The sequence below is a fragment of the Mus caroli genome, unplaced genomic scaffold (assembly GCF_978045245.1).
Source record: "Mus caroli unplaced genomic scaffold, Mus_caroli_1 scaffold_5, whole genome shotgun sequence".
In the NCBI taxonomy this organism is placed as follows: Eukaryota; Metazoa; Chordata; class Mammalia; order Rodentia; family Muridae; genus Mus; species Mus caroli.
In genome coordinates, this window is record NW_028227260.1 from 99,105,209 (window position 1) to 99,129,283 (window position 24,075).

The 24,075-nt window shown below is 38.0% G+C and overlaps 1 protein-coding gene across 2 annotated transcripts in view; it reads right to left on the bottom strand.

Annotated features, from left to right (window-relative positions):
- Positions 1–24,075, bottom strand: part of Aff2 (ALF transcription elongation factor 2) — a 494,279-nt gene that overhangs the window by 161,203 nt on the left and 309,001 nt on the right. For both annotated transcript variants that reach the window (XM_021152989.3, XM_021152988.3), the window contains exon 4: positions 22,710–22,754. In XM_021152989.3, coding sequence (XP_021008648.1) covers positions 22,710–22,754 — 45 coding nt within the window. The remainder of the gene's footprint in view (positions 1–22,709; positions 22,755–24,075) is intronic.

Consider the following 24,075-nt stretch of genomic DNA (forward strand, 5'->3'; position numbering starts at 1 on the left):
AAATATTAAAATCACTTTTCACAGGTACACCATTTCACCTTGGTGTATTTATACTCTATATGCTAGGGATCAGATTATCTTGCATCACATAGTTGGACAATTCACAAAGAAGTATATACACCATGGCACTTTCAATTTGAGCTGATTCTTTGTATTTGAAAATTTGAAATTTCATGCAATAGCTCACTGAGTCTATGTTGCCACAGACACATTTGACGAGAGTAGGGGCAGTGTAGTTCAAACATAATTTTCTGAAAGTTATTTTCAGTAAGAAACATCAGAGCAAGCTCTTTTACTTCTCAAAATAAGTTAGATGAATAATGTGTTTCAAGCTCACAACAGACTTTCTATTATTCATTTTATTAACAATTGAAAATTATGAATCTTTCATTGTGTCCCATAAGTTTGGATATGTTGTGGCTTCATTTTCATTAAACTCCCAAAAGTCCTTAATTTCTTTCTTTATTCCTTCCTTGACCAAGGTATCATTGAGAGGAGTGTTGTTCAGTTTACACGTGAATGTTGGCTTTCTATTATTTATGTTGTTATTGAAGATCAGCCTTAGTCCATGGTGATCTGATAGGATGATTGGGACAATTTCAATATTTTTGTATATGTTGAGGCTTGTTTTGTGACCAATTATGTGGTAAATTTTGGAGAAGGTACCATGAGGTGCTGAGAAGAAGGTATATCCTTCTGTTTTAGGATAAAATGTTCTGTAGATATCTGTTAGATCCATTTGTTTCATAACTTCTGTTAGTTTCACTGTGTCCCTGTTTAGTTTCTGTTTCCATGATCTGTCCATTGGTGAAAGTGGTGTGTTGAAGTCTCCCACTATTATTGTGTGAGGTGCAATGTGTGCTTTGAGCTTTACTAAAGTTTCTTTAATGAATGTGGCTGCCCTTGTATTTGGAGCATAGATATTCAGAATTGAGAGTTCCTCTTGGAAGATTTTACCTTTGATGAGTATGAAGTGCCCCTCCTTGTCTTTTTGATGACTTTGGGTTGGAAGTCGATTTTATTAGATATTAGAATGGCCACTCCAGCTTGTTTCTTCAGACCATTTGCTTGGAAAATTGATTTCCAGCCTTTCATTCTGAGGTAGTGTCTATCTTTTTCCCTGAGATGAGTTTCCTGTAAGCAGCAAAATTTTGGGTCCTGTTTGTGTAGCCAGTCTATTAGTCTATGTCTTTTTATTGGGGAGTTGAGTCCATTAATATTAAGAGATATTGAGGAAAAGTAATTGTTGCTTCCTATTATTTTTATTGTTAAATTTGGCATTCTGTTCTTGTGGTTGTCTTCTTTTACGTTTGTTGAGAGATTAACTTCTTGCTTTTGCTAGGACGTGGTTTCCGTCCTTGTATTGTTTTTTTTTTTTTTTTCTGTTATTATCCTTTGAAGGGCGGGATTCATGGAAAGATAATGTGTGAACTTGGTTCTGTCATGCAATACTTTCATTTCTCCATCTAAGGTAATTGAAAGTTTGGCTGGGTATAGTAGCCTGGGCTGGCATTTGTGTTCTCTTAGTGTCTGTATAACATCAGTCCAGGCTCTTCTGGCTTTCATAGACTCTAGTGAAAATATGGTATAATTCTGATAGGCTTGCCTTTATATGTTACTTGACCTTTTTCCCTTACTGCTTTTAGTATTCTATCTTTATTTAGTGCATTTGTTCTGATTATTATGTGTCAGGAGGAATTTCTCTTCTGGCCCAGTCTATTTGGAGTTCTGTAGACTTCTTGTATGTTCATGTGCATGTCTTTCTTTAGGTTTGAGTAGTTTTCTTCTATAATTTTGCTGAAGATATTTGCTGGTCCTTTGAGTTGAAAATCTTCATTCTCATCTACTCCTATTATCCGTAGGTTTGGTCTTCTCATTGTGTCCTGGATTTCCTGGATGTTTGAGTTAGGATATTTTTGCATTTTGCATTTTCTTTGATTGTTGTGCTGATGTTCTCTATGGAATCTTCTGCACCCGAGATTCTCTCTTCCATCTCTTGTATTCTGTTGCTGATGCTCGCATCTATGGTTCCAGATTTCTTTCCTAGGATTTCTATCTCCACTGTTGCCTCTCTTTGGGTTTTCTTTATTGTGTCTACTTCACTTTTTATGTCTTGGATGGTTTTATTCAATTCCATCACCTGTTTGGTTGTGTTTTCCTGCAATTCTTTAAGGGATTTTTGTGCTTCCTCTTTAAGGTCTTCTACCTGTTTAGCAGTGTTCTCCTGTATTTCTTTAAGTGTGTTATTAAAGTCCTTTTTGATGTCCTCTACCATCATCATGAGATATGCTTTTAAATTCAGGTCTAGCTTTTCAGGTGTGTTGGGGTGCCCTGGACTGGACGAAGTGGGAGTGCTGAGTTCTGATGATGGTGAGTGGTCTTGGTTTCTGTTAGTCATGCAAACCTTATATGCCTCAATACAGGGGAATGACAGGGCCAAGAAGTGGGAGTGAGGAGGTGTGGGGGGTGGGGGAGCATGTGGGGGACTTTTGGGATAGCATTGGAAATGTAAATGAAATAAATACCAAAAAAAGAAAAGGAAATTATGAATCTATTGTTCTATTTTTGCTACACCTGAGATAAGAATGCCCATGAATGCTTACATAAGTACATAGCGATCTTTTGCCTGTCTGTTACCTAGAGATGAGTACCTTCTCAAAAAAAGTCAGAGTTTTTGAAATTAGATCTAATGCTGAATAACTATATTTAACATAAAGTGTTATGTTATCACTTTCCATGTACGTATACACACACACACACACACACACACACACACACACACACACACACACACACACACACATGTGCATGCATTTAAGATTGCTTGGGCCTCCATAAAAAAGATCTATTTTCTTTAAATCTCTGGACTCCTTTGCTTCTCCTTCAGAGAGACAAAGCAGCTATTCATATATCTATTAGATCTCTAAGGATAATCAATATTCTGTGAAATAAGGTTGCTTACTTAAATTTTTATGCTTCATTGGAATGAATGCTTTTGTTTAGTTCCAAAAACATACTACACTATGTATCTCTCCCCTCTGTAATGTAGAGTAACATGGTTAATGAAAAAAAAAAAGAGCTAAATATTGATGTTTAACATTTTAGTGCTTGAGAATGTATTTCATGAGTGCTCTGCCATTCTGATAACAGGCAAGACTTCAAAGTTAAATTCAGGAAAAAATCACAAAATACTCAATCTTCTACCACATTAGATATATCTTGGCTCTTTGACTCGGACTCCAAGAAACTGGAACAATTTGTGGGTAGCCCTGATTTACCCAGTTAAGACATAAAGGTTGGGTACCCTGTAGGCAGAGTGAGAAATGGTGTTATCTGGTCTTTAGGCTCTTCCTGCCTCATTTTTATCCCATGTTATCAGAGAAGGTTCCATCTCAAGTAACTAGTATATTGTCATAAGCCTTGTATTCTGCAGAGTTGATTCTTTAATTTCTAGTATGCAGGTACTAGTTGACAAACTAGTACCTGCATACTAGTACCTGCATACTAGAAATTAAAGAATTAATTAAACAAACTAAAGAGACAATATGTAGGATCATATACATTTAACAAGAGGGCTCAGAGGCTCAATGGAAAAAAAAAAAAACACGAGGGGAGCATGACCATAACGATGTTGACCAAGTCCAGAGACAAAATTGCAGTGTCTGTAATGGATTCTTTACTTTTGCCTTAGTAACTTTTAATAAGTAGACATTATATATTGATCCCAAGATACATTATATATTGATCCCAAGATACAGACATGATCAAGTTAAGTTCTTTTCCTAAAAAGCTTATCCTTCTAGCAAAAATTGCCAGGAACACAGGAGCAGGAGGAAGTCATTGCATGAAACACTTGCAAAGGCTTTATATCATAGTGGGTATGTAAGAGAAAAATGTGTGTGTGTGTGTGTGTGTGTGTGATATTTTCAGAAATGTATACTACATCTCATATGTTAACTATTTAAATAATGAAATAATGTGTTGATACTACAAATATTAAATTTGTTATCTTCAGGGAATTCAAACTGATGAGTTAGTTATAAGTTTTCAAACAATATTTTACTAAAATTAGATGATAGTAGCACTGCTTATATTACATCGATAATATATTTCTGTTATAGCCGGAGGAGCTCAAAAGGCAAGAATTGGATGAAAAGAGCTACATGTGTGATCCTAGTCAAGTTGTTTGCCCACTCTGAGCCAGTTTTACCATTTGTAACAAGAAGGCCATGGCTTGCACAGTCTAGATTATTTTTTAAGTACCTGTGCTATTAATCTCTAATTTGACATGCTTTGGTTATGCTTTGGCATGGAAGAAGCATGTAAGAGATTTAGAAAACATATAGTTTTACAAACATTGAAATATTCTCACTCCCAAGCCCACAGTCATGGCTCCAGTATTGTTAATATGTGCTGTTAGACCTATGCATCACATCAGGCCATGTAAGCTCTGCTCAGAGCTGAAGAGATAAAGAGGTATCCATTCCCACATTTTCTTTTTACTGCGATATCAAAAAATATACTCAATGCAATTTTGGAGGTATTTACAAATTCCTGTGGTTAAGAGTAATAAATGTGAATAACCGAGTATTTTAAGATAGGAGAATAAATCCACAAAAGTAAAGATTTCTTTTCATAAAGATTTTGAATTAAATTACTCTCACAGCCTCTGAGATGCTTCGGGTTTATCTATTCTTTTTACTTTTAAAGGAATTTACTCCCTAAAAGTAACATACATCATGACCCTTACAAGTCAACACAGCCTAAGGATGCACAGATACTAGGTTTTGAAATCCTGAAAACATGGTATCCACATGTCTTGTTTATGTGAAAGAGAGCTTCACTTTGACAGGCACAATTGCCTTTTTTTGCTAGTGGGCTCCTCTCCTGAGAGAAAGCAATGTGTAGCAGAAGGTGCTACCTTACCATTAAAGTAAATGACATAGTCTCTGTATCCATGGGCTCTGAAAGTTCTCCAGAGGCAGTTAGGCCTTTAGATCTCCAAGAGAAAGGGACAAGGGCATTAGGATTATCAGGAGTGGTAGCCCAAAGACTCAGCCCTAGAAGGACAGCAGATAAATCAGCCTCCAGTTTGTTATCAGTTGGGAACTGGTTTGTTGGAAGCTGCCAGTCCCTGATAGGAAAGAGAGGCAGAAGCATTAGCACATTATCTGTAGCCACCTTATGGCTACTCACAGGAAATGATGCAAAGAGCTAGGGCACACTGGTAAGGGACCTACTAAGGGCAAGACCCAGGTAGCTGCTGGGGTGAGAATTCATGGAATGACTGGTTTGTCCAGGCTTCCACTCTCAGTGTGGTACCTCCAAAAGATTCCAGTGGATCTTCCTCTGGAAGTTGAAAGCTTTGGGATGATCATTGCTGTAGGAGGGAACAACTTCCTCAGTGTCCATGAATTTGGCTGTTCCACATGACACTTCTCATAGAGAGAAGTAGGGCACATGAGAGGATGTCCTAGCATCTTTCTTCTCTGGCCATTCTCAGGATAGATGTTGCATTTTCCAGAACAAGTGAACTTGGTGTTAAAGCTTTCATTCAACATATACCATATTAATTAGCTCAAGGTCCTTTAAAACCCACATAACTCAAATTTGTGCATTGATACCACTCAAGAAACATGATCCTTTCAGGAATAGTGGGGAAACTGGTATTGGCATAGAATATCTTGGCATCATCAAAGCAATTGTCACATAAATATCTTGCAGAATAGGATAGAAATGTGAAAAACCTGCATTAGTATGCACCATTGTAGAAGGAGATAAAACAAATATCTAAATAAGCAAGTTCAACCTAGAAGGAAACTCTCCACATGTTTTTCATAAGGTACTTCTCTGTGTGGTATACCATCTCCACCCAGGGTGCCATGTCATTGTTATCCTCAAGCAGAATTATTGAGGTGAATTGCACAGAGCCCTGGTCCTGAGTCATTACAAAGAAATAAGCAGAACACTACAGCCCACAGCTAGATGTATGGTAAGGGTATGGAACTGTTAACATTTTCTGAAAGGACAATGAAGATTCACTGTATTCTCATCTGAGATCTTATTCCCCACATCTTCTTGTGCTAGCTGCATTTGGTCATGTGTGTGTGGGGGGCGATGGGGAGAATGCTAGGGTATATATCTTCAGTGGTATAGATGAGCGTGAGTTGGCTGTAACAGAAGTGAGATTGCTTGATGATTTAGCTACCTTTGAGTTTCCAATGCTCTTGTACATAATCCCTATAACTTCATTGGTTCTCTAGTTTGGACTAGGATAAATCCCTTCTTTGTTCTATTGGTGCTTCTCTCGATAAATAAATAATTGTATCTTTGTATCCCAAGGGAAAGTCACATCACATCCAGTTCACCAGTTTCCTAATAATAACAGGCAAATACTAACACTATGTTTTAAAGGAAGTTCTTTTAAAAGTCTTATAGCATTAAATTCATAGTTTACGGAGCATGTACAAAGTCAATATATCAGAACAGAGTAATCAGGTTGGGAGTGATCCTGAAACTGCTATGAAGCCCACTGGATGATTTTTATTAGTAGCAATGAAACAAGTATAAAAGACTACATTATTTTGGCATAATACATAGTATAGTCACATAAAGATTTTAGTTGACAACTAATTTTAATTGTAAATATTTTGGCAATTGAGAGAATGCATGCCATTCTTAGGTGACATTTATTACAACCCTCACAATGTAGAAGATAATAATTCTGCTGGATACCGCATGAAAACATAACGTTCAACACTGGAGCATTAACCCAGGTGTGCCAGTTCTGCAGAAGCACAGGAATACTACATACAAAGGAGAGATGTTGTCAGAAGAATGTTACTGTCAGAAATAAGAGCTTTGGGATCTGTTTTGTGGACCAGGAGGACCATTAGCTCTATGGATGCTAACAGGAAACAGAAACTGGTTGCACACTTTTAAAGGGCAGCAATCCCATAAGTAGGCAGCTCTAATTTTTACCTTGGCCCCAAATCAGAAATGTCTTGGTTCTTTCTTGGCCAGAGGCCAAGAATATCAGAAAGTAACACTCATTCCTAATCTGGTTTCTTGATATCTTTCTTCTCTTTTATACAACCTAAATAACCAGCCTTACCTGGAAACTATACAAGAGGATTTGATTGAAGTTAAGACTCACCAGGAGTCCCAACTGTTGGACTTACCAGACTGACCAGCTCATATCCCTGTATCTCACAACAGTTATGATTTAAATCTCAGAAAAAGAACCTAGCTAGCAGCTTGGTAGATTTGCTCCAGTGGCCACTACCTTATTTCCCTGAGCTCATACCTGTAATTTTATAAAACTCTTTTCAGAAGAACTCATCTTCCTTCCTGCTGTTCTTTCATTTCTTGAGAGAGAGGGGGGGGGGAGACGGAGAGACAGACAGACAGACAGACAGACAGACAGACAGACAGAGATCCCAGAAGCTACTGACACGGGGAAGTTCTGGTGGCCACTGATTTTTGTCAGGCACTTTAGCTCTCTAAACTATATACATACCTGAGGTGGAAAAGTTGGTGTCACACTCAAGGACTCCCTCTCCCTGTTTTACTGTGAGTAAAAGTCATTAGTGGAACAATTTTGTTCCAAACCAAGAGAGAAAATCCAATCCTGTGAGCCCTCCAACCATTGAATTGTCTATCTTAGACAGCAGTCAATGAGCACTCTGTCATTTAAGGTGGAATGTTTACTACCTTGAATAACAGAAATGGAACTTATTTTAAAAAAAAGAAAGAAAGAAGGAAAGAAAGAAAAGGTAAGTAAGTAAGAAAGAAAGAAGAAAAGGTGCAACATAACAAGCTGACTATTCTTTATCTCTGTATAGTAAGCAATATGTAAAAGAAGACAAGTAATTGAGTGTGTCTATCTGCTCCCCTCAGCTCTGTGTGTGTGTGTGTGTGTGTGTGTGTGTGTGTGTGTGTGTGTGTGTGTGTGTGTGATATAAACATTAGATTGTGGGCTAAGTGGGTGTCAGGGAAGGAGGGGAATGGAGAAAGCCCATGTCCATGGCTCGAGCTCCTGTGCTCTGGGCAGGCGGATGTGGGTAGGCTACCACACACTTTCCACTCAGCCTCGGGTGGGCATCTAAACCACTGGACCCCACTCGATGGGGGGTGGACAAGGGGCAGCCCCTGATACCAGGGGGCCCAGGGCAACACTTCGGCCCTTGAGTTAGGGAAGAGAGGGCAGAGGGAGAGAGGTTCCCATGCAGGTGAGAGTCCTTAGTCCTGGCCTTGACTGGAGCACAGGAAGGCCTTCCATCAGGAGATTAGAAAAGGCTTGTTAGAAGAAACCCTATCCTATAGTGTATGCACAGTGGGTCTTGATGAACAGAGGCAATCTATGGTTTTAGAGCTTTATTCTAGAAAGGCAGGGAGAAAGGAGAGAAGGTGGGGTGGAAAGAGAGAGAGACTGGCCCTGGTCAAGAGGAGAGAAGGGGAAAAGGAGAGAGAGAAGAAAGGCTAGAGAATAAGAAAGGTTAAAGAGAGAGAGACTAAGATAAGTAAAAGCCTAACAGAGCAAGGGAGAAAGAGTAAGAGAGAATAAGGAGAAAGTGAGAGAGAACAAGGAGAGCATGCGGAGAGAGTGAGTTGGGGCCAAACAGCCCCTATTATGGTGGGCTAGGTAATTGGGAGGAGTTTAGCCTGAAGGTCAGAAACTTGGGACATTGTCCATGTGACTACTAGCCATACACTTCTATTGTGGGGGCTGTGGAGGCAGTAACTTCGACAGGAGCCAGGGTTCCAGGAGACATGAGGGAACTCCTACCATCCCATGTAGGTGGGAATTATCACCACCAGGTTCTACCTGGGTTCAGACCTCAGCGCGACTGGAGAATAGGCTGTCCATGTATCACCCATTGCCCCACATTAGATTACCAGATTGGCCAAGAAAATTCATTCTTTCAGAATCAGGGTTGGGGAGGCTGTAGGGGGAGAGCCTGCTGCCTTTCAGTGAGGCTGCTTACATCTTTTCTTTTTTTAATTTATTTTTTTAATTAGGTATTTTCTTCATTTACATTTCAAATGCTATCCCAATTTGGCTGAATGCTCAATTTTTTGAAAGTCCAACAACAGTGGAAGCACGGACTTCCCTGGGTTTGATTGCTAACCATTCCTGGCAAGCCTGTCTGCTGGTCAGATCAATGTCCTGAACTTGTTTATAGAGATCTTAAGATAGCCTCCAGAGATTGGAGCCCTGATTCCTGTGCATGCTGGCAATGAGGAAGTAAAAAATCAAGGGTTACATTAAACATAACTTCCAAACCGTGACATGGCAACAGCCCGTACCCAATGAAATGCACCATAGAAAAGAAGACTAATTATTTTAAAAGTTAAAACAAATTTATGCTTTCACTGACTTGTTACTAAAATTCTGGCAATACTTCTTCAAATAAGTCATTGATGACTTTATTCAAACTCTTTGGGGCTAGAAAGTATTTCAAGAAATGTGGAAAATTTATCCCATTGGCTATAGAGCTGTGCATAGAAAATGTGTAGCTCATATAAGCTTCTTTTATCCTAACAACCCTCAAACCAGGATCCTGCAGGAAAAGAGACTAATTCTAACTCACACGTGGGAAACATGATCATCAGTGCCCCACCACACGCATTGTTAGATAATCAGACCATGCTTTTCCCTGATAAAATCAGTCTTACACCGAATGTAATAAGAACTTTTATGATAAGGAATAGAGACAGTCAGTGAAACTTATTTTGTTTTTGTGTTTCAAGACAACATCTCTCTGTGTAGCCTTGACTATCCTGGAACTTACTCTGGAGACCAGGTTGGCCTCCAACTCAGATCTGCCTACCTCTACCTCCTGAGTGTCGGTGCTACTACTTTTGGGCCACTGGTTCTTACACATTCTATACTCATACACCTCAAAGAAACCTGTCTATAGACAATGATAACAGAGTCAAAAACGACATACCGACATAATGGATGGCATTAATAATCCTCACTTACTGCTGCAAGCTGCATTACAATAGTCATTTGGGTAAGATGTTTGATATGCGTAACAGATGTTGGTATTGTAAACTTCAAACCTTATCAGAACACCTGTATACATTATATTGAACTAGTCAGGGTAGAAGACTACCCACATCACTAGGAACTGCCATTAGACTGTACGATGCTCAATTGTTTGGTGTCTGTGATACAGGTAAAAATGCACAAGTTTGAGGGGTAGAAATATAAGACCTGGCCAGTGTGAAACTAGTTTTATAAACATTAGGATTAAATACAAATCTAGTTAGTTTCTTCTCAGTAGTTAGTTCAAACATTTGAGGATTGATAACCTAGAACTTGTCTTAATCCTAACATCAAAGTCCTACCACTGTTAGTTTTCACACCACTACCATCACGTGTGTAGCTCTTCTATGTCTATTATTTTGTTATAAACTATGCTGAATGATTAGCTCTTAAAATACAAAGACTCAAGCAACTCTCCAAATCTTTCATAATTATCCCGTCATGCTTCTTTTTCACTGTAATCAGTTTCTAGGTAGGATGCCGTGCTTTATATCCTCATGGAATGGGTAGCTTCTTTATTGTTGCCCTCCAGTTGCTGCTTTATGTGCAGTTCAGGCAAATCAACAGAAGAAACAACATACCTTCATTTGCCTTTCCCCAAGCAGTATATTGAATAATGTACATTTAATCTCATTCATTCAAAATATCACATGTTGACTGGATACTTCCTGGAGGCATCTAAGAACTAGCAGAATGGAACCGGCCTAGGAGCAGAGTGAAGCTGTGCAGCAGTAAGTAGAATATTAGTATTTGGAATGTATGTTAAGGTAATGAAAATTGATAGTTATCATTCAAAATAGGAAAAAAAACTGACAGGTTTTACAACATGGAATTTATTATTATGTTGGCTATCCAATTGTTGCTAGAGAGTTGCACTGTACAGAGACAGCAACAGAGATGTCCTTTAGGAATCTACCTTGGAGTATAAGTAGAAGGTATTATTAGTGAATGGCAACTGCAAGCCAAGGGCAGAAATGGAATTCATTTCCTGCAATCCACAGTACAAGGCTTTGCCAGATATTTGTGTTCCATTACTAAGGGCTTCTGGAGCTTTTCAAACATGGTAGCTTTCTTGTAGTTAACACTTACCACATTAAGAAAAAAAATGGTACTGAGGAGTTCATGACCACTGCTTCTAAGGAGCAAGGCTCACTTGCTGTTGATGGTGGGGGAGAAGTAATAAGTATTTTCATGTAATGAAGCCTCCAGTGAATAATTTGGCTGTGGCTTTGCTCTCTCATTATTACTGGGATCAGTAAAAAGAAAGCACTGGCTACAAATACAGAGTAAACTCTATCCAGCACCTTTTACACTGAAGTTTCTTTCCTCTGAAACAATTTCAATCTTAGAATCACAGCAGCCAGGGTACAAACAAAATTGGTTTGCTTCATTCACATGAAATAAATTAATATTATCAGGAGATGTCAGTCTGCTGAACACCCATCCCTCCACTAACCTACAGACAACCCAGTAAAAATAACTAACAGCACTGGAATCTTCACCATAGCCTGAGATAACATCAAATCCCTGTGAAAGCCCCAAGTGAAACTCATTCACCCCCCCACCCCCCACTGATAACTTCAAGTCCCTAAGTGGCTGAGTAGTCCAGAATGCCTGGGCAGCCCCTCTGCATTTTTAGATCCTTGTTACCCTAAAATCCCTCCAAATCACAGGGGATGCCTAGCAATTGTGTGTTATATTAAGAGCAGTAACGAAGCAGCACAAGTGAGAGAAAGAAAAGATGCTTAATACTCCAGGGACTGGCAGCATGGACAGAAAACTTGGTCCCATAGGGATGCTATAAATCTTCAATCCTGTTTCAAAACCAGGAAAGAAAAATCCTTTCTTCCAGATGTTTGTGATACTGTCTAAGCAAGGAGTAGCTAGCTGCTATGCTGCTCCTGGAAATGATAGTTGTGGAGACAGAATATATCAAATGTTTGCTAAACATATGGCCAGTTTGTTCCATCCCCCATTTTTTCTTTTTGAGCTAATTCCTCTTTCTTTCTTTCTTTCTTTCTTTCTTTCTTTCTTTCTTTCTTTCTTTCTTTCTTTCTTTCTTTCTTTCTCTCTCTCTCTCTCTCTCTCTCTCTCTCTCTCCTTCCTTTCTTTATTTTATTCTTTCCTTTCATTTCTTCCTTCCTTAATTTTTCCTTTTTTCCTTCTTTTCTTTTTTTTCTGTGCTGTATAGCTAGGGTTAGACATCAAGGACTCACATACACTAGGCAAACACTGCTACTTTAGCACTGACAGACAGTCCCAAAAGACTGAGTCTTGTTTTTATTTTATCATTGTTGTAGGGTTTTTGTTTGTTTTAATGTAAAAGGTGACAACCTCACATAGGCCTTATTACAAAAGCATTTTTTATGAATACTCACCCATTGACATCTTCAAGAGTACCTGCATCTGGCAAGGCATTTTATCACACTGAGGAAGGAAGGAATCCACCTGACTCTTTTCATGACCACCCAGAGTTTCTTAATTCCCTGTGAGAATTCAGCATCCATAAATATCTCCAAATCCTCTGTAATCTCTGTTTTCAGTCTATGCCAACTCTGGAGTAACCAGATCAATACTTTTACTTCCAACCATAAATTTACTAAAGTACCAAATAGAAGATTAAAGAGGAACAATGTCAAAACCCTCACTGGGAAGGTTCTAGAAGGCAAGTACGAGATTGGGATGGAAGTAAATAAATAGTTCACAGAGGGCTGTCTTCTCACACAGAAACCTTTCTCCAATCCAGGATTCAGGTTGTTGTGTGTAATTACTTTGTAACTCTTGTTGAACAGTCAATTGTCAGCCAGTGGTTTAGTGCTGGCCTTGTAGCTACACCTTTTCTGCCAGTGATAACATATATCAACCCCACCCCCATCACAACACCCTTGCCAGTTCCCCTTGTTTATCCTGTCTCTTCTACTTTCCTTCTACTTTTACAAAGTCATTGTAAAACTATCTTAAGATAAACAAACACTTGGTAAGGAATTTGCAAGCAACCCAGAAAGACTATTTTGCAGCTGACAAAAATCAACATGGCTAGGCTCAGGGATAACACAAGTGAGAGAAACTGAAAAGCTGTGATGTAACTTAGGGACGTTGTTGTGGTTTAAACTTAGAATTACACAACAACACCAGCACTATTAAAGCAATAGGGATGACTACAGAGGCATCTAAGTTCCCAAAGCATTTGCTATGGAACCATTCAGGGCTGAGTTTGGATTCTCAACACCTACATAAGAAAGTAATGCATGATAGTGCCCTAGCCCATAAGCCTGTACTTCTAGTGATAGGGAGGCAGAGACAGAATCCCTGGGGCTTTCTGACAAGACAGTCCAGCTACATCAATGATACCTAGGTTTAGTGAGAAACACAGTGCCAATGAGGCAAGGCTGAGAACAACTGAGAAAGATATTCCATGTCAAGCTCTGGTGTCCACATGTGTACCTGCATGTACACTAGCATATACATGTGTATATACACTTGATGTTTATATATATATATATATATATATATATATATATATATATATATATATATGTGTGTGTGTGTGTGTACATATATATACATATACATACACATATACATATATGTTTGTCACCAATTACCCTTTCTTATATGATCAAGATATCAGTGGACTATGATACATAGTCATATAAGTAGCTCTGCTATGAAATTGCATTTTGTTATGTATGGTCCACTTATGAATACCAATTGTGTTTGGTATGGTCAATCTTGTAAGTTGCTTTCCTGATTTTGTACCATGGGATTTCTTTGTTAACTTTTTTAGTTTTTCTGTAGTTCACTGAGTCAGGGGCTAAGTCCCCAGTAGCTGCATAAAACCAAATTCTACAATTCCATATCCTTATGCAGAATACTTAATGGACTTTGGAGCCTGATTCCATAGGTGAAGATCCTGGCTCTTCTCACTTCTGGTTAACTATGGATTTTGCAAATTCACTTGAACTCCAAGTGCTCCAGTTCATTATCTCTAACAGGTAGATGATTTGAGACTTGCTTCCAAGCATTAGTTTGGTGATTCTTTGTATATGTGAAATGCCTATAATAGTACTAGGCACCAAATAACTAAAACAAAAACCTAGCTAAAGTAAATGTTTGGTAGTATTGTGATTGTACTTTGAATTTCAACCAGCATTGATATACAATCCTGCAACAAGAAATAGTTAAGTTACTGATGTTTTTGAGACATCCAGGATGTCACATATCTTTTAATTAGTGGCCTCTGGGTAATGAGATATATATGAAGATAACACAACATGTTAGTGGAAACTTGTCAAAATATAGTATATTTGTCATCACTCAAAGCATTGGCAATTACTCATATTCTTCTTTGATTTTTGCTTTCTTTTTCTGTCTTTTTTTTTCCCCCTCAGCACCCCAGATTGAACCCATGGCTTTACAGATCCTAGACATTTTCCTGGAGTTTTAAAGATTTTTTCTTCCTTTTAAAACTTCTGGTTTCATTGAAATCTCTGATTTTCCCCTGAGTACCTCTTACCTTTGCTGTCTCATTCTGAAACATGGCCTGGAATTTAAAAGGACTCCAGTTCTCTCACCCTTCTAGTGATTTATTTGTTAATGTATGTGGAAGCAATATCATATGTTGTTAGGTGAGGAGCCAAGAAGTTTTCATTTGTTGAAGTATTCTTTTTATGTTTCTCACAGTACTTTATCTTGTTCATTATCCAAGATATATTTACTGTTAAGCTAAATTGTAAATACATAAAGTATAAATGGAGTCTTTTGAACATTAAATATTACATTTCGTTGTTTTATATTTTAAAATGTAAATGATTTATAAGTATCCATTCCACATATTTATTTTACAGAAATAAATGTTTCCTGATTGCGTTATCTATAAGTGAAACTCTCTCATTATGTGCTGACAATGCTCCCTCCAGATCCAAAGATTGTAATGAAAACCCTAGCAGCAAACATGGAAATCTCTTTTTTGCCTTGTTGGCCAGGGATTTTCAAGAGTCTCCCAAAATATCACAGGATACTGCAATTGTCCTTGGTTGTTACCTTGCCCTCCAAAAAGTGGAAGGTGAGATCCTATTGCTGAAGATTCCATGTACTTCTGACCCAGCACACAGAGGACCCTGAGCTGAAACTGACCTGATTAGCCTCCTCCCTGAGGAGTAGCTTTCATATGAGAAGGAAGGAAGCAATCAATGGTTGTACCCAGCTATGATGCTTATGAACCACTAAAATAACCAGCATGACAAGGTAACCCTATAGGTACAGCAGTGACATGAATACCTTGGCAGTAACCAGCAGATCTCTAATTGGACTTAAGACACACTAAACAAGATGGAAATCATGCATGCCACTGAAAACCTAGCCAACTACTCACAGCTTGTAAAACCCTGAGAATTTTGGAGAACCTACAATTGTCACTTTCTTACACTAGCATAGTCCTTAACTATATTCTGAATATTTGTCCTTATTTTCGCAGGTAAATGTAGTCCTCAATTCTCATCAAGGAAACTTCTCTTTGAAACATATGGAGGCCACTACAGAACTACAACAATCAAAATGCACACCCACATCTCCCATACCTGGGGCTCAGGGACAATTGCAGAAAAGAGGGCAGAATGATTTTAAGAGCCAGAGGACCAGGCACTTTTCTGTGACACTGTGTCTCCTAACAATGTCAGAGGCTACACACATAAAATCTCACCAATATGACTGCCTAACGTCAGTGGAACAAGAGTAATAATAGCAGACATGGCAGAGTAGACAAGGGAAGGATCGTGAGGTTTCAACCCTATACAAAGAACTACAGGCAACTGAGAAATGTGGGGAGTGGGAGAAATAGTCTTACTGAGGAAAGAACACAATTAGCTACACAATAGTAAATGGTCAGCCCTGAAAACACACAAACAAGTAACAATCTCCTTTTTTTACTGCCCTATGCCCCCTATAGTCTTTCAAATTCATCACCTAATCTTCTTTAATTATTGTTTTTAGACACACACACACACATACACACACACACTGTTATAGCTAATGGCTAATCTTTATTGTCAACTTGATTGACTACATTTAAATCAGTTAAAACCCAAGCATCTGAGCATGTGAGGGATATTCTTAATTGCATCATTTGAGGTGGAACCCTAAATCTGGGTCATACCTTCTGATAACAGTCCACATTAAAGTACATGTAAGAGGGAAGGTTTGGCTTGATGGCTTATCCTTGGTATCACTGGCAAGTTCATTTATTCTGTTGCTGAGATATTCCTTGGCTGATAATAGAACCCTCTTTGTCAAGCCAATGCATTGTTTCATTGCCTTTTTCTGTATATCTAAGATACAAAAAGCAGGTGTAAATTTTACACATGGCGTAAATTCTCCCAGGCTTTCATTCAGTTCAATGGAAAATAATGAATCACCATATTCATGAAAAGAAACAGGTTGACGGAAAACAGACTTATTTTTATAGCTCACCTAAAATATATAGGGACTCATATATCTACTCAGCTATTTTAAAAGGACTACTCTTGCTCCCTCCCTGTATAGCTAAATGCTCCGTTGCTAAGTTACTGGTATTTGACATCATCTCTTTCCTGACATCTCCCCATGTGTGACAGGTTCTCATGATTCACTGAGCCAGTCACCTCGTTACTCACATTACTCACTTTCCCAATGACGTCTGTAAAATAATTTAAAATTCACCTCATATGCTAGCTGTAAACCCCTAGATTCCACATGAAAATATTTCAGCTGCTTGCCAGGTTCTGGGTGCATTGGGAAGCACATTGGAGAGCTTACCTTCATTGTACACATAATAGTTTTTATAATTAAATTTAGCATCTTCCTTCTAGGTTAGCTTTGTGTTAGAGAAAAGGGGAAATGAATACTGGGAAGCAAATAATGGACAATATATGTTATGGGCTAATTTGGTTCTATGAATAGCTCACCTCATATGTGCATGGTTTTTATTAAGTCCATTAGAGGTTTGAATTAGCTTCAGAAAAGTTAGTACTTCATATAATTCACTCAGTCAAGGGTATTTTCACCTGCTGATAAATTTACATATTTCACAGTGTCATTAGGTAAGAGCTAGTTGTCAGATTAAGTAGGGGTAAAATCATTAGTTCATTTATTTGACTCTATCAATGTTAACATTAATTATAGTCTTAATTATAAAGCAATTGTTGTCTTCATTAGACGTGCTATTTATATAGTATTTCAAGAAACGAGAATTTTAAAAGCCCATACCAGAATGGGATAGATACTTTTAGAGATGTTCCAGAAGAATTAATATTTAAGAGAATTATAGAGAAAATATCCTACATGAGTTCAATTTCCAAACTATTTACAGACTCATTTGGCAGGATATAAAATCAATTGACTAATTATTGGTTAAATTTGTAAAAGAAATTTTTATGAAAGGTACTGATTATTCTTTATAATTATGATAATACAACCAAATTTTCTTTCAGGCATAATTGTCTGACCAATTTTGTTCCCTGATTCATTTTATCTCACTCATAATATCAACTTTTTTTACCAACCCTATTAAAAATTAAAAATAACAAATACTGTATATGGCTATCTTGTAATTATTTGGCAAGTTTGTTCCATGATAAAACTATAAACACAAATATAAAACTAAGGAGTAGAATTGCCATAATTTATTATGCTGTGAAAACGCAGATCAGCTGTAATCAAAAAGTGGTGCCTGGGTAGGTGTTTACCAACCTGATCCATATGGCAAGGGAAATTGTAAGAAAGCACAGTTTATCAAATACAGTTCCTAAATCCTAGATAGTGAATTCAGCATTTCTCATAAACAGTGAATTACCCTTACAGATGTTTGCCTATGAAATTATCATCTACAGAAGGTACTTTGCTAGGAAACACAATCTGTTCAGCATCAAATCTAAGAGAAGCATGCTATCTGCATTTTTGACTCTAGAAAGGATTTAATTGATAGTTTGTTGACATTTTATGCAAATTCTTGCTAGATACAAATAAATCATATTGTTGCAGAACAAATAATCACTGAACATCCATCCTTAGCTGGTAGCATTTAGAGCATGCTATTCTCATTGGCTTAATGCTCCCAGAAATGATGAGTCTATGATGCATAAAACCCCGTAGAGCTCAGAAAAGAAGCTGCTGGTGTTGCCCATATTATTACTTACGAGCAGTCTAGGAATCCCTGTTTGATAAATGAATTGTAACCGCAGAATTTTATCACTGGGTAGAGCTATTGTTATTTTTTATTTCTGTTTGCACTAGAGAGTAGCTTGACTCTAAAAGAGCAAATGGCACACTGATAGAAATAAGTATATAAGGTAGGATCTAGTTTACAAATGGCTGATTTATTTTTTTTTAATTTTTAATATTTTTATTACATATTTTCCTCAATTACGTTTCCAATGCTATCCCAAAAGTCCCCCATAGCGCCCCCCACTTCCCTACCCACCCATTCCCATTCTTTTGGCCCTGGCATTCCCCTATATTGGGGCATATAAAGTTTGCAAGTCCAATGGGCCTCTCTTTCCATTGATGGCCGACTAGGTCATCTTTCGATACATATGCAGCTAGAGACAAGAGCTCCGGGGTTCTGGTTAGTACATCATGTTGTTCCAACAATAGGGTTGCAGATCCCTTTAGCTCCTTGGGTACTTTCTCTAGCTTCTCCATTGGGAGCCCTGTGATACATCCAATAGCTGACTGTGAACATCCACTCCTGTGTTTGCTAGGCCCCGGCATCGTCTCACAAGAGACAACTATATTTGGGTCCTTTCAGCAAAATCTTGCTAGTGTATGCAATGGTGTCAGCGTTTAGAAGCTGATTATGGGATGGATCCCTGGATACGGCAGTCTCTAAATGGTCCATCCTTTCATCACAGCTACGAACTTTGTCTCTGTAACTCCTTCCCTGGGTGTTTTGTTCCCAATTCTAAGAAGGTGCACAGTGTCCACACTTTGGTCTTCATTCTTCTTGAGTTTCATGCGTTTAGCAAATTGTATCTTATATCTTGGGTATCCTAAGTTTTGGGCTAATATCCACTTATCAGTGAATACATATTGTGTGAGTTCTTTTGTGATTGTGTTACTTCACTCAAGATGATGCCCTCCAGGTCCATCCATTTGGCTAGGAATTTCATAAATTCATTCTTTTTAATAGCTGAGTAGTACTCCATTGTGTAAATGTACCATAATTTCTGTATCCATTCCTCTGTTGAGGGACATCTGGGTTCTTTCCAGCTTCTGGCTATTATAAATAGGGCTGCTATGAACATAGTGGAGCATGTGTCCTTTTTACCGGTTGGGACATCTTCTGGATATATGCCCAGGAGAGGTATTGCTGGATCCTCCGGTAGTACTATGTCCAATTTTCTGAGGAACCGCCAGACTGATTTCCAGAGTGGTTGTACAAGCTTGCAACAAATGGCTGATTTATAAAATTTATAATAAGCGATAATATTCTTGTGAAGTGCCAAATACACCTGTGCCTATGTAGCTTGCTTTGTGCGACAAAGTAGTTTTATGAAAATTTTTTTCGTAGGTGGATACGTTCTAGTATGTTTAAAGAACATTGAATATGAAGAATTTAATTTGTACATATTTTGTGAAAATATATGCATGATGAATGTTGTACATAATTTATAAAAATTATGCCTTTAAAGGTTTCTCTGAGGATTCAAATAAATGTATCACATGCTACCCAGATATTATTAGTAGTACTTCTTTTATCATGAGTAGTATACTTGCTATTGCTGTCTTTATTAACAATTGAAATGAAACATGAAAATATTCTATAATGCCAAGAAGGAGGAATTTCTGTCATTATGGCTTGTTCAAACTCTTTTAAAGTTGTTAGTGTTTTCTCTTTGAATCCAAGAAATGTTAGCCAGTGTATGAAACATTTTTTAATATAATTTTTAAGAGATTCTCAGTGAAGCCTGGTGGTTACAGGGCAGTTGACAGCTAAGAATAGTGCAGAGACCACTAGATTTCAACAACAAAGAAAACTATGATTTACTCCACTTCTGCCTCCTGCAAGACCCACCCTTGCTTGTAGGGTTGGCAATAAGATAGACTGATGGTGTCATACCTGGCTAATGAAAAATCTGTCCTTGGGTTTTCATATATAGTAGGGAAAAGAAGATCAGAGAGGAAGGAATGTTAGAAGAATGAAAAACAAAAATATACATAAGCAAATAGCCTGTACAGTGACTACTGTCAGAAAATAGTATGACAGAAATGTGTGAAAGGAATCAATAGAGGGAGTGGTTGACAGGAGTGGGAGGGAGATAAGAGATTGTGGGGGATAAGAGTAATCAGAATGCATTATATACAATGTTTATCAAATTGTCAAAGAACAAATTTAATTAATAAAATTCCTTCACTAGGGGGTAGGCAGTGAGGTAGATTAGATAAACAGACTAATGCAGCTCCTAAGGAAAGAAATGCCAAGAGCAACTGGGAGCCAATTCTTTCTCCTCAGGGGGCTAGAGCCACATCTTCCAGCTACACAGTTATTTTACCTATGAGAGATGAATCTGCTTTTAAATCAATTTAGTTTGAAAACCACAGAAGGATTCAGGAGGAAAACTGAGAAAAAGAAAAGTTACTTTGTGTTTGAATCAATTTAGTTTGAAAAGCACAGAGGGGTTCACTGGAGAAGCTGAGAAAAAGAAAAATATTTTTCCTGAAGAAGGACACAACCTAGAGATACCAGGGTCCTGAAATCAGCAGCATGGACATGTGAATAAAAACAAGTCCTAAAGTATGCTCTGTTGTGACATGCAGTGTTGTCTACAACAATTTAAATACAAGTCATAAGATTTTAGGAATAAACTTCGAAAAGTTAAGTCTTGTTCCATATATAGGGAATAAAACCTTTCACTCTTCCATAAGAGAACTTCTGTTCATTTATAACACTACTGAAGAAAATAAATCAAACGGAATTCTAAACAATCAATGCACCTTCTAAAACAAAACCAATCAACCAATGAAAACAGAAAACAAAACACCAACTTTCCCTAGGTTCTCTTCCAAGAGCAGAAGGACTTTTGTTACTTTTTCAATTGCAGCTACTTTTTATGAACTTACTAAGGCTACTGGCCTTTTTTCCATGCTTAAGTGAAAGGCTGCTGTTTCCCTAAGTGTTCAGACTCTTACAGGTGTTCTCACTAATTCCCTCACTGTCACTGTATGACACACTTATGCACCAGGCTGGGATGCCTGAAGGAGAGAATTCAATAATGACAAGTTAGATGGTGACTCTTAGATGAATATGACATTCTGGATATAAAGAAAAAGCCCTGACTGATGCAGTTCATCTATGCTTGCCCCTCAGGGACCAAGAGTAGACCAAGGTTACTATGCCCACTGAGTAAGCCATTTCTTTTACTCTTGCCTTTCTTTAAACATGCTGGATGATAACAAGGAAGAATTGTAGGGAATTTCCAGTACCTACCCAATGGAACAAATAGCCAAGTTCCTAGGGTGTATCATGCTTGTAGATTTCACTGTGACTGTTACGGCTCCTGTCAATGCCCAGGACCCAAAGGATAGATACTGAACAAATTGCTGATCTCTTTTCTTAAAAAGTGGCCACCATATCTTCAGTCTATAGAGTATCATCTCCAATCAAACAGGTAAGACTAATTTTTTTAATTCTCAAAAGCACGGTCCTTTGGCTGAAGCAGATTCAGAGATAGCAGGCCAAGGTGACTTTAGTCAACTCAATGTTCTTCACTATTCTTTGGCAGCAGGTTGGCATGGATGGCTTCAAACACTAGCCTGCTGAGAAAGCACTTACTTAACTAGGACCCAGGGCTTTAAGAGAGTCAGTTTGATGTTGTTAACTGAGGGAAAGGGGTTACTAAGTTTCACTGAAACACACTTTGTCTTCTTTTCTGGGAAGAAAACTTGCATGGTTTCCACATGCCTATACCAGTCATCATTTTTCATAATAATGAGCATTTATATACTACTTGGCAGTTTACAAGAGAATTATGATAAAATATTTGACAGACAAGGAAGTGAGATTCAGGAAGATGAAGTCATCTGTCCAAAGGCACAAAGTCACAAAAGTGGCAAATGGCAAAGCTAGAGCAGGAACTCCCTCCTATTATTCATCTTCTTTAAATACTATATTACCATATGATTCCAACTGGCAAAGATGATAGGTAGATACATTTTTCTCCCTTTCTTGTGGTATTTTCAACTTTGTTCTTCCTCTAAGCTTCTCCCATTCTCCTAAGTAGGACTGTCCATACAAGCCATGAATGGTCAGCCTGATCATGCTCCCTTCACAGTCTCTATAACTATATTGCATTGCCAGTGTATTCAAGTCCCAAAGAGGTGCCAATGAGAGTCCAAAACCAGACATGTGAGGTGAGGATTAAGGTATGGTGTGTGAATAGGGAATGTTTCCTAAATATGGTGAGAGGCATCATTTTTTTCCCCAGAATTCTAAACTATGTCCTAGACCAGCTAAGAAATAACCAGAACATGAATTACTTTAGAGTGCAGAGTGATGAGAGGTAAGAAAGGAAGCAGGTGATATAAGCAGATCTTGGGTGTTGAGTGCAAGAGTACTTTCAACAATTTAAACAGATAGATTGCTTTGTTGTTAAATGACACAGAAATAAAAGTTCAAACTCACCCGCAAGATTTCCTCAACACAGCTTGGATCACTGGTAAGGCTTACCTAAAATAAACAAAATATAATAAATATAACCAAGTTAAACTCAGAAAAGTTTAGTGTTCACTGTCAGATAAGCCATCATGACAGAAAAAAAAAAAAAAAAAACCTAACAACTTTATTTTCCCTATTAAATGCAAAGTACCAAGGTCTGAAAATGGCTAATCTTGTGTTACTCTAGCAAATCAGGGAAGCCAAGAAAGTGATGCCTTGCTCTTTCACATGCACTGTAGGACTCTTAGCTGGTTTCTTCCCCTTCAGGTTTATGCAAAATAGGAACCTAACCTTGTGATCTCCCACCCTTTCAATCCTGAAACATAGTTTTGTATATTATTACATTTGAAGAAGAAGGCTATATAAAGTCAACGATTAATTCAAATTTCCTTCAATTTGGGCAGTCATAACCAGATGCCTATTTTTATTTTAAAAATTCTTAATAATAATAATAATAAATAATAATGTTTACCTCATGAAAAGTTTCCCTTCCCTTCTCTCCTCTTTCCACCTTCCCCTTCCCCCATCAACTCCTCCTCCATTTCTCTTTGCGAAAAGGCAGGCCTCCCAAACATAGCATATCAAGTTGCAGTAAGACTAGTCACTTCCCCTCATGCCTACATATTTTTTAATACAAAATAAACTGTATTCCTGTGAGCATTGGAGATTTGCCTTGGCATTTAGAGGAAATCTCAAGCAGATAGTAACTGAATACCATGCGGCATCTTTCTATCTCTCTCTGTGTGACATTTTCTTAATCAATCAAAATCCAACCTTAACATCAACATGCTGAGGACTTGCTGTATGTCAAATGACATTTTTCGCCCAGGGCTTGGCAACCAGTGAATGCGATGAGGCAGACATCACCATGAGATAGCAGTTAACTGTGGTGAATGGTGAGGAGCCTGCGAGTAGAACTACCACCTGGCACCATGATACTTGTGCAAGATCTGAGCATCTTCTAAACATCCCCACCTCTCCTCTTCACACCTTCACTCTCTTCAGGATAAAAAAAAAATCCCATTACTCATGTTCTGGGAAGAAAAACAGCAGTTATCTCTCATTAACTGCTTTGAGGGATGATGGGCAAGTCCTGTACTGTGAACACTATTACAGGATCTGTGAACCCGAGACCTCTTGCAACACTGGTTCATTATTATGCTCAGATTACAGATGAAGTTAAGAATATTTGAAGAACAAAGTTAAAGCATATTCGAGGAAATTAAAAGAGGCCTGTAACACCATATTTCTTTTCAACCTCAAAAATGCACGTGATATCATGTAAATCTTCAAGTATTATAAAATTCATTATTGAATAGCCATTGATTTTTGA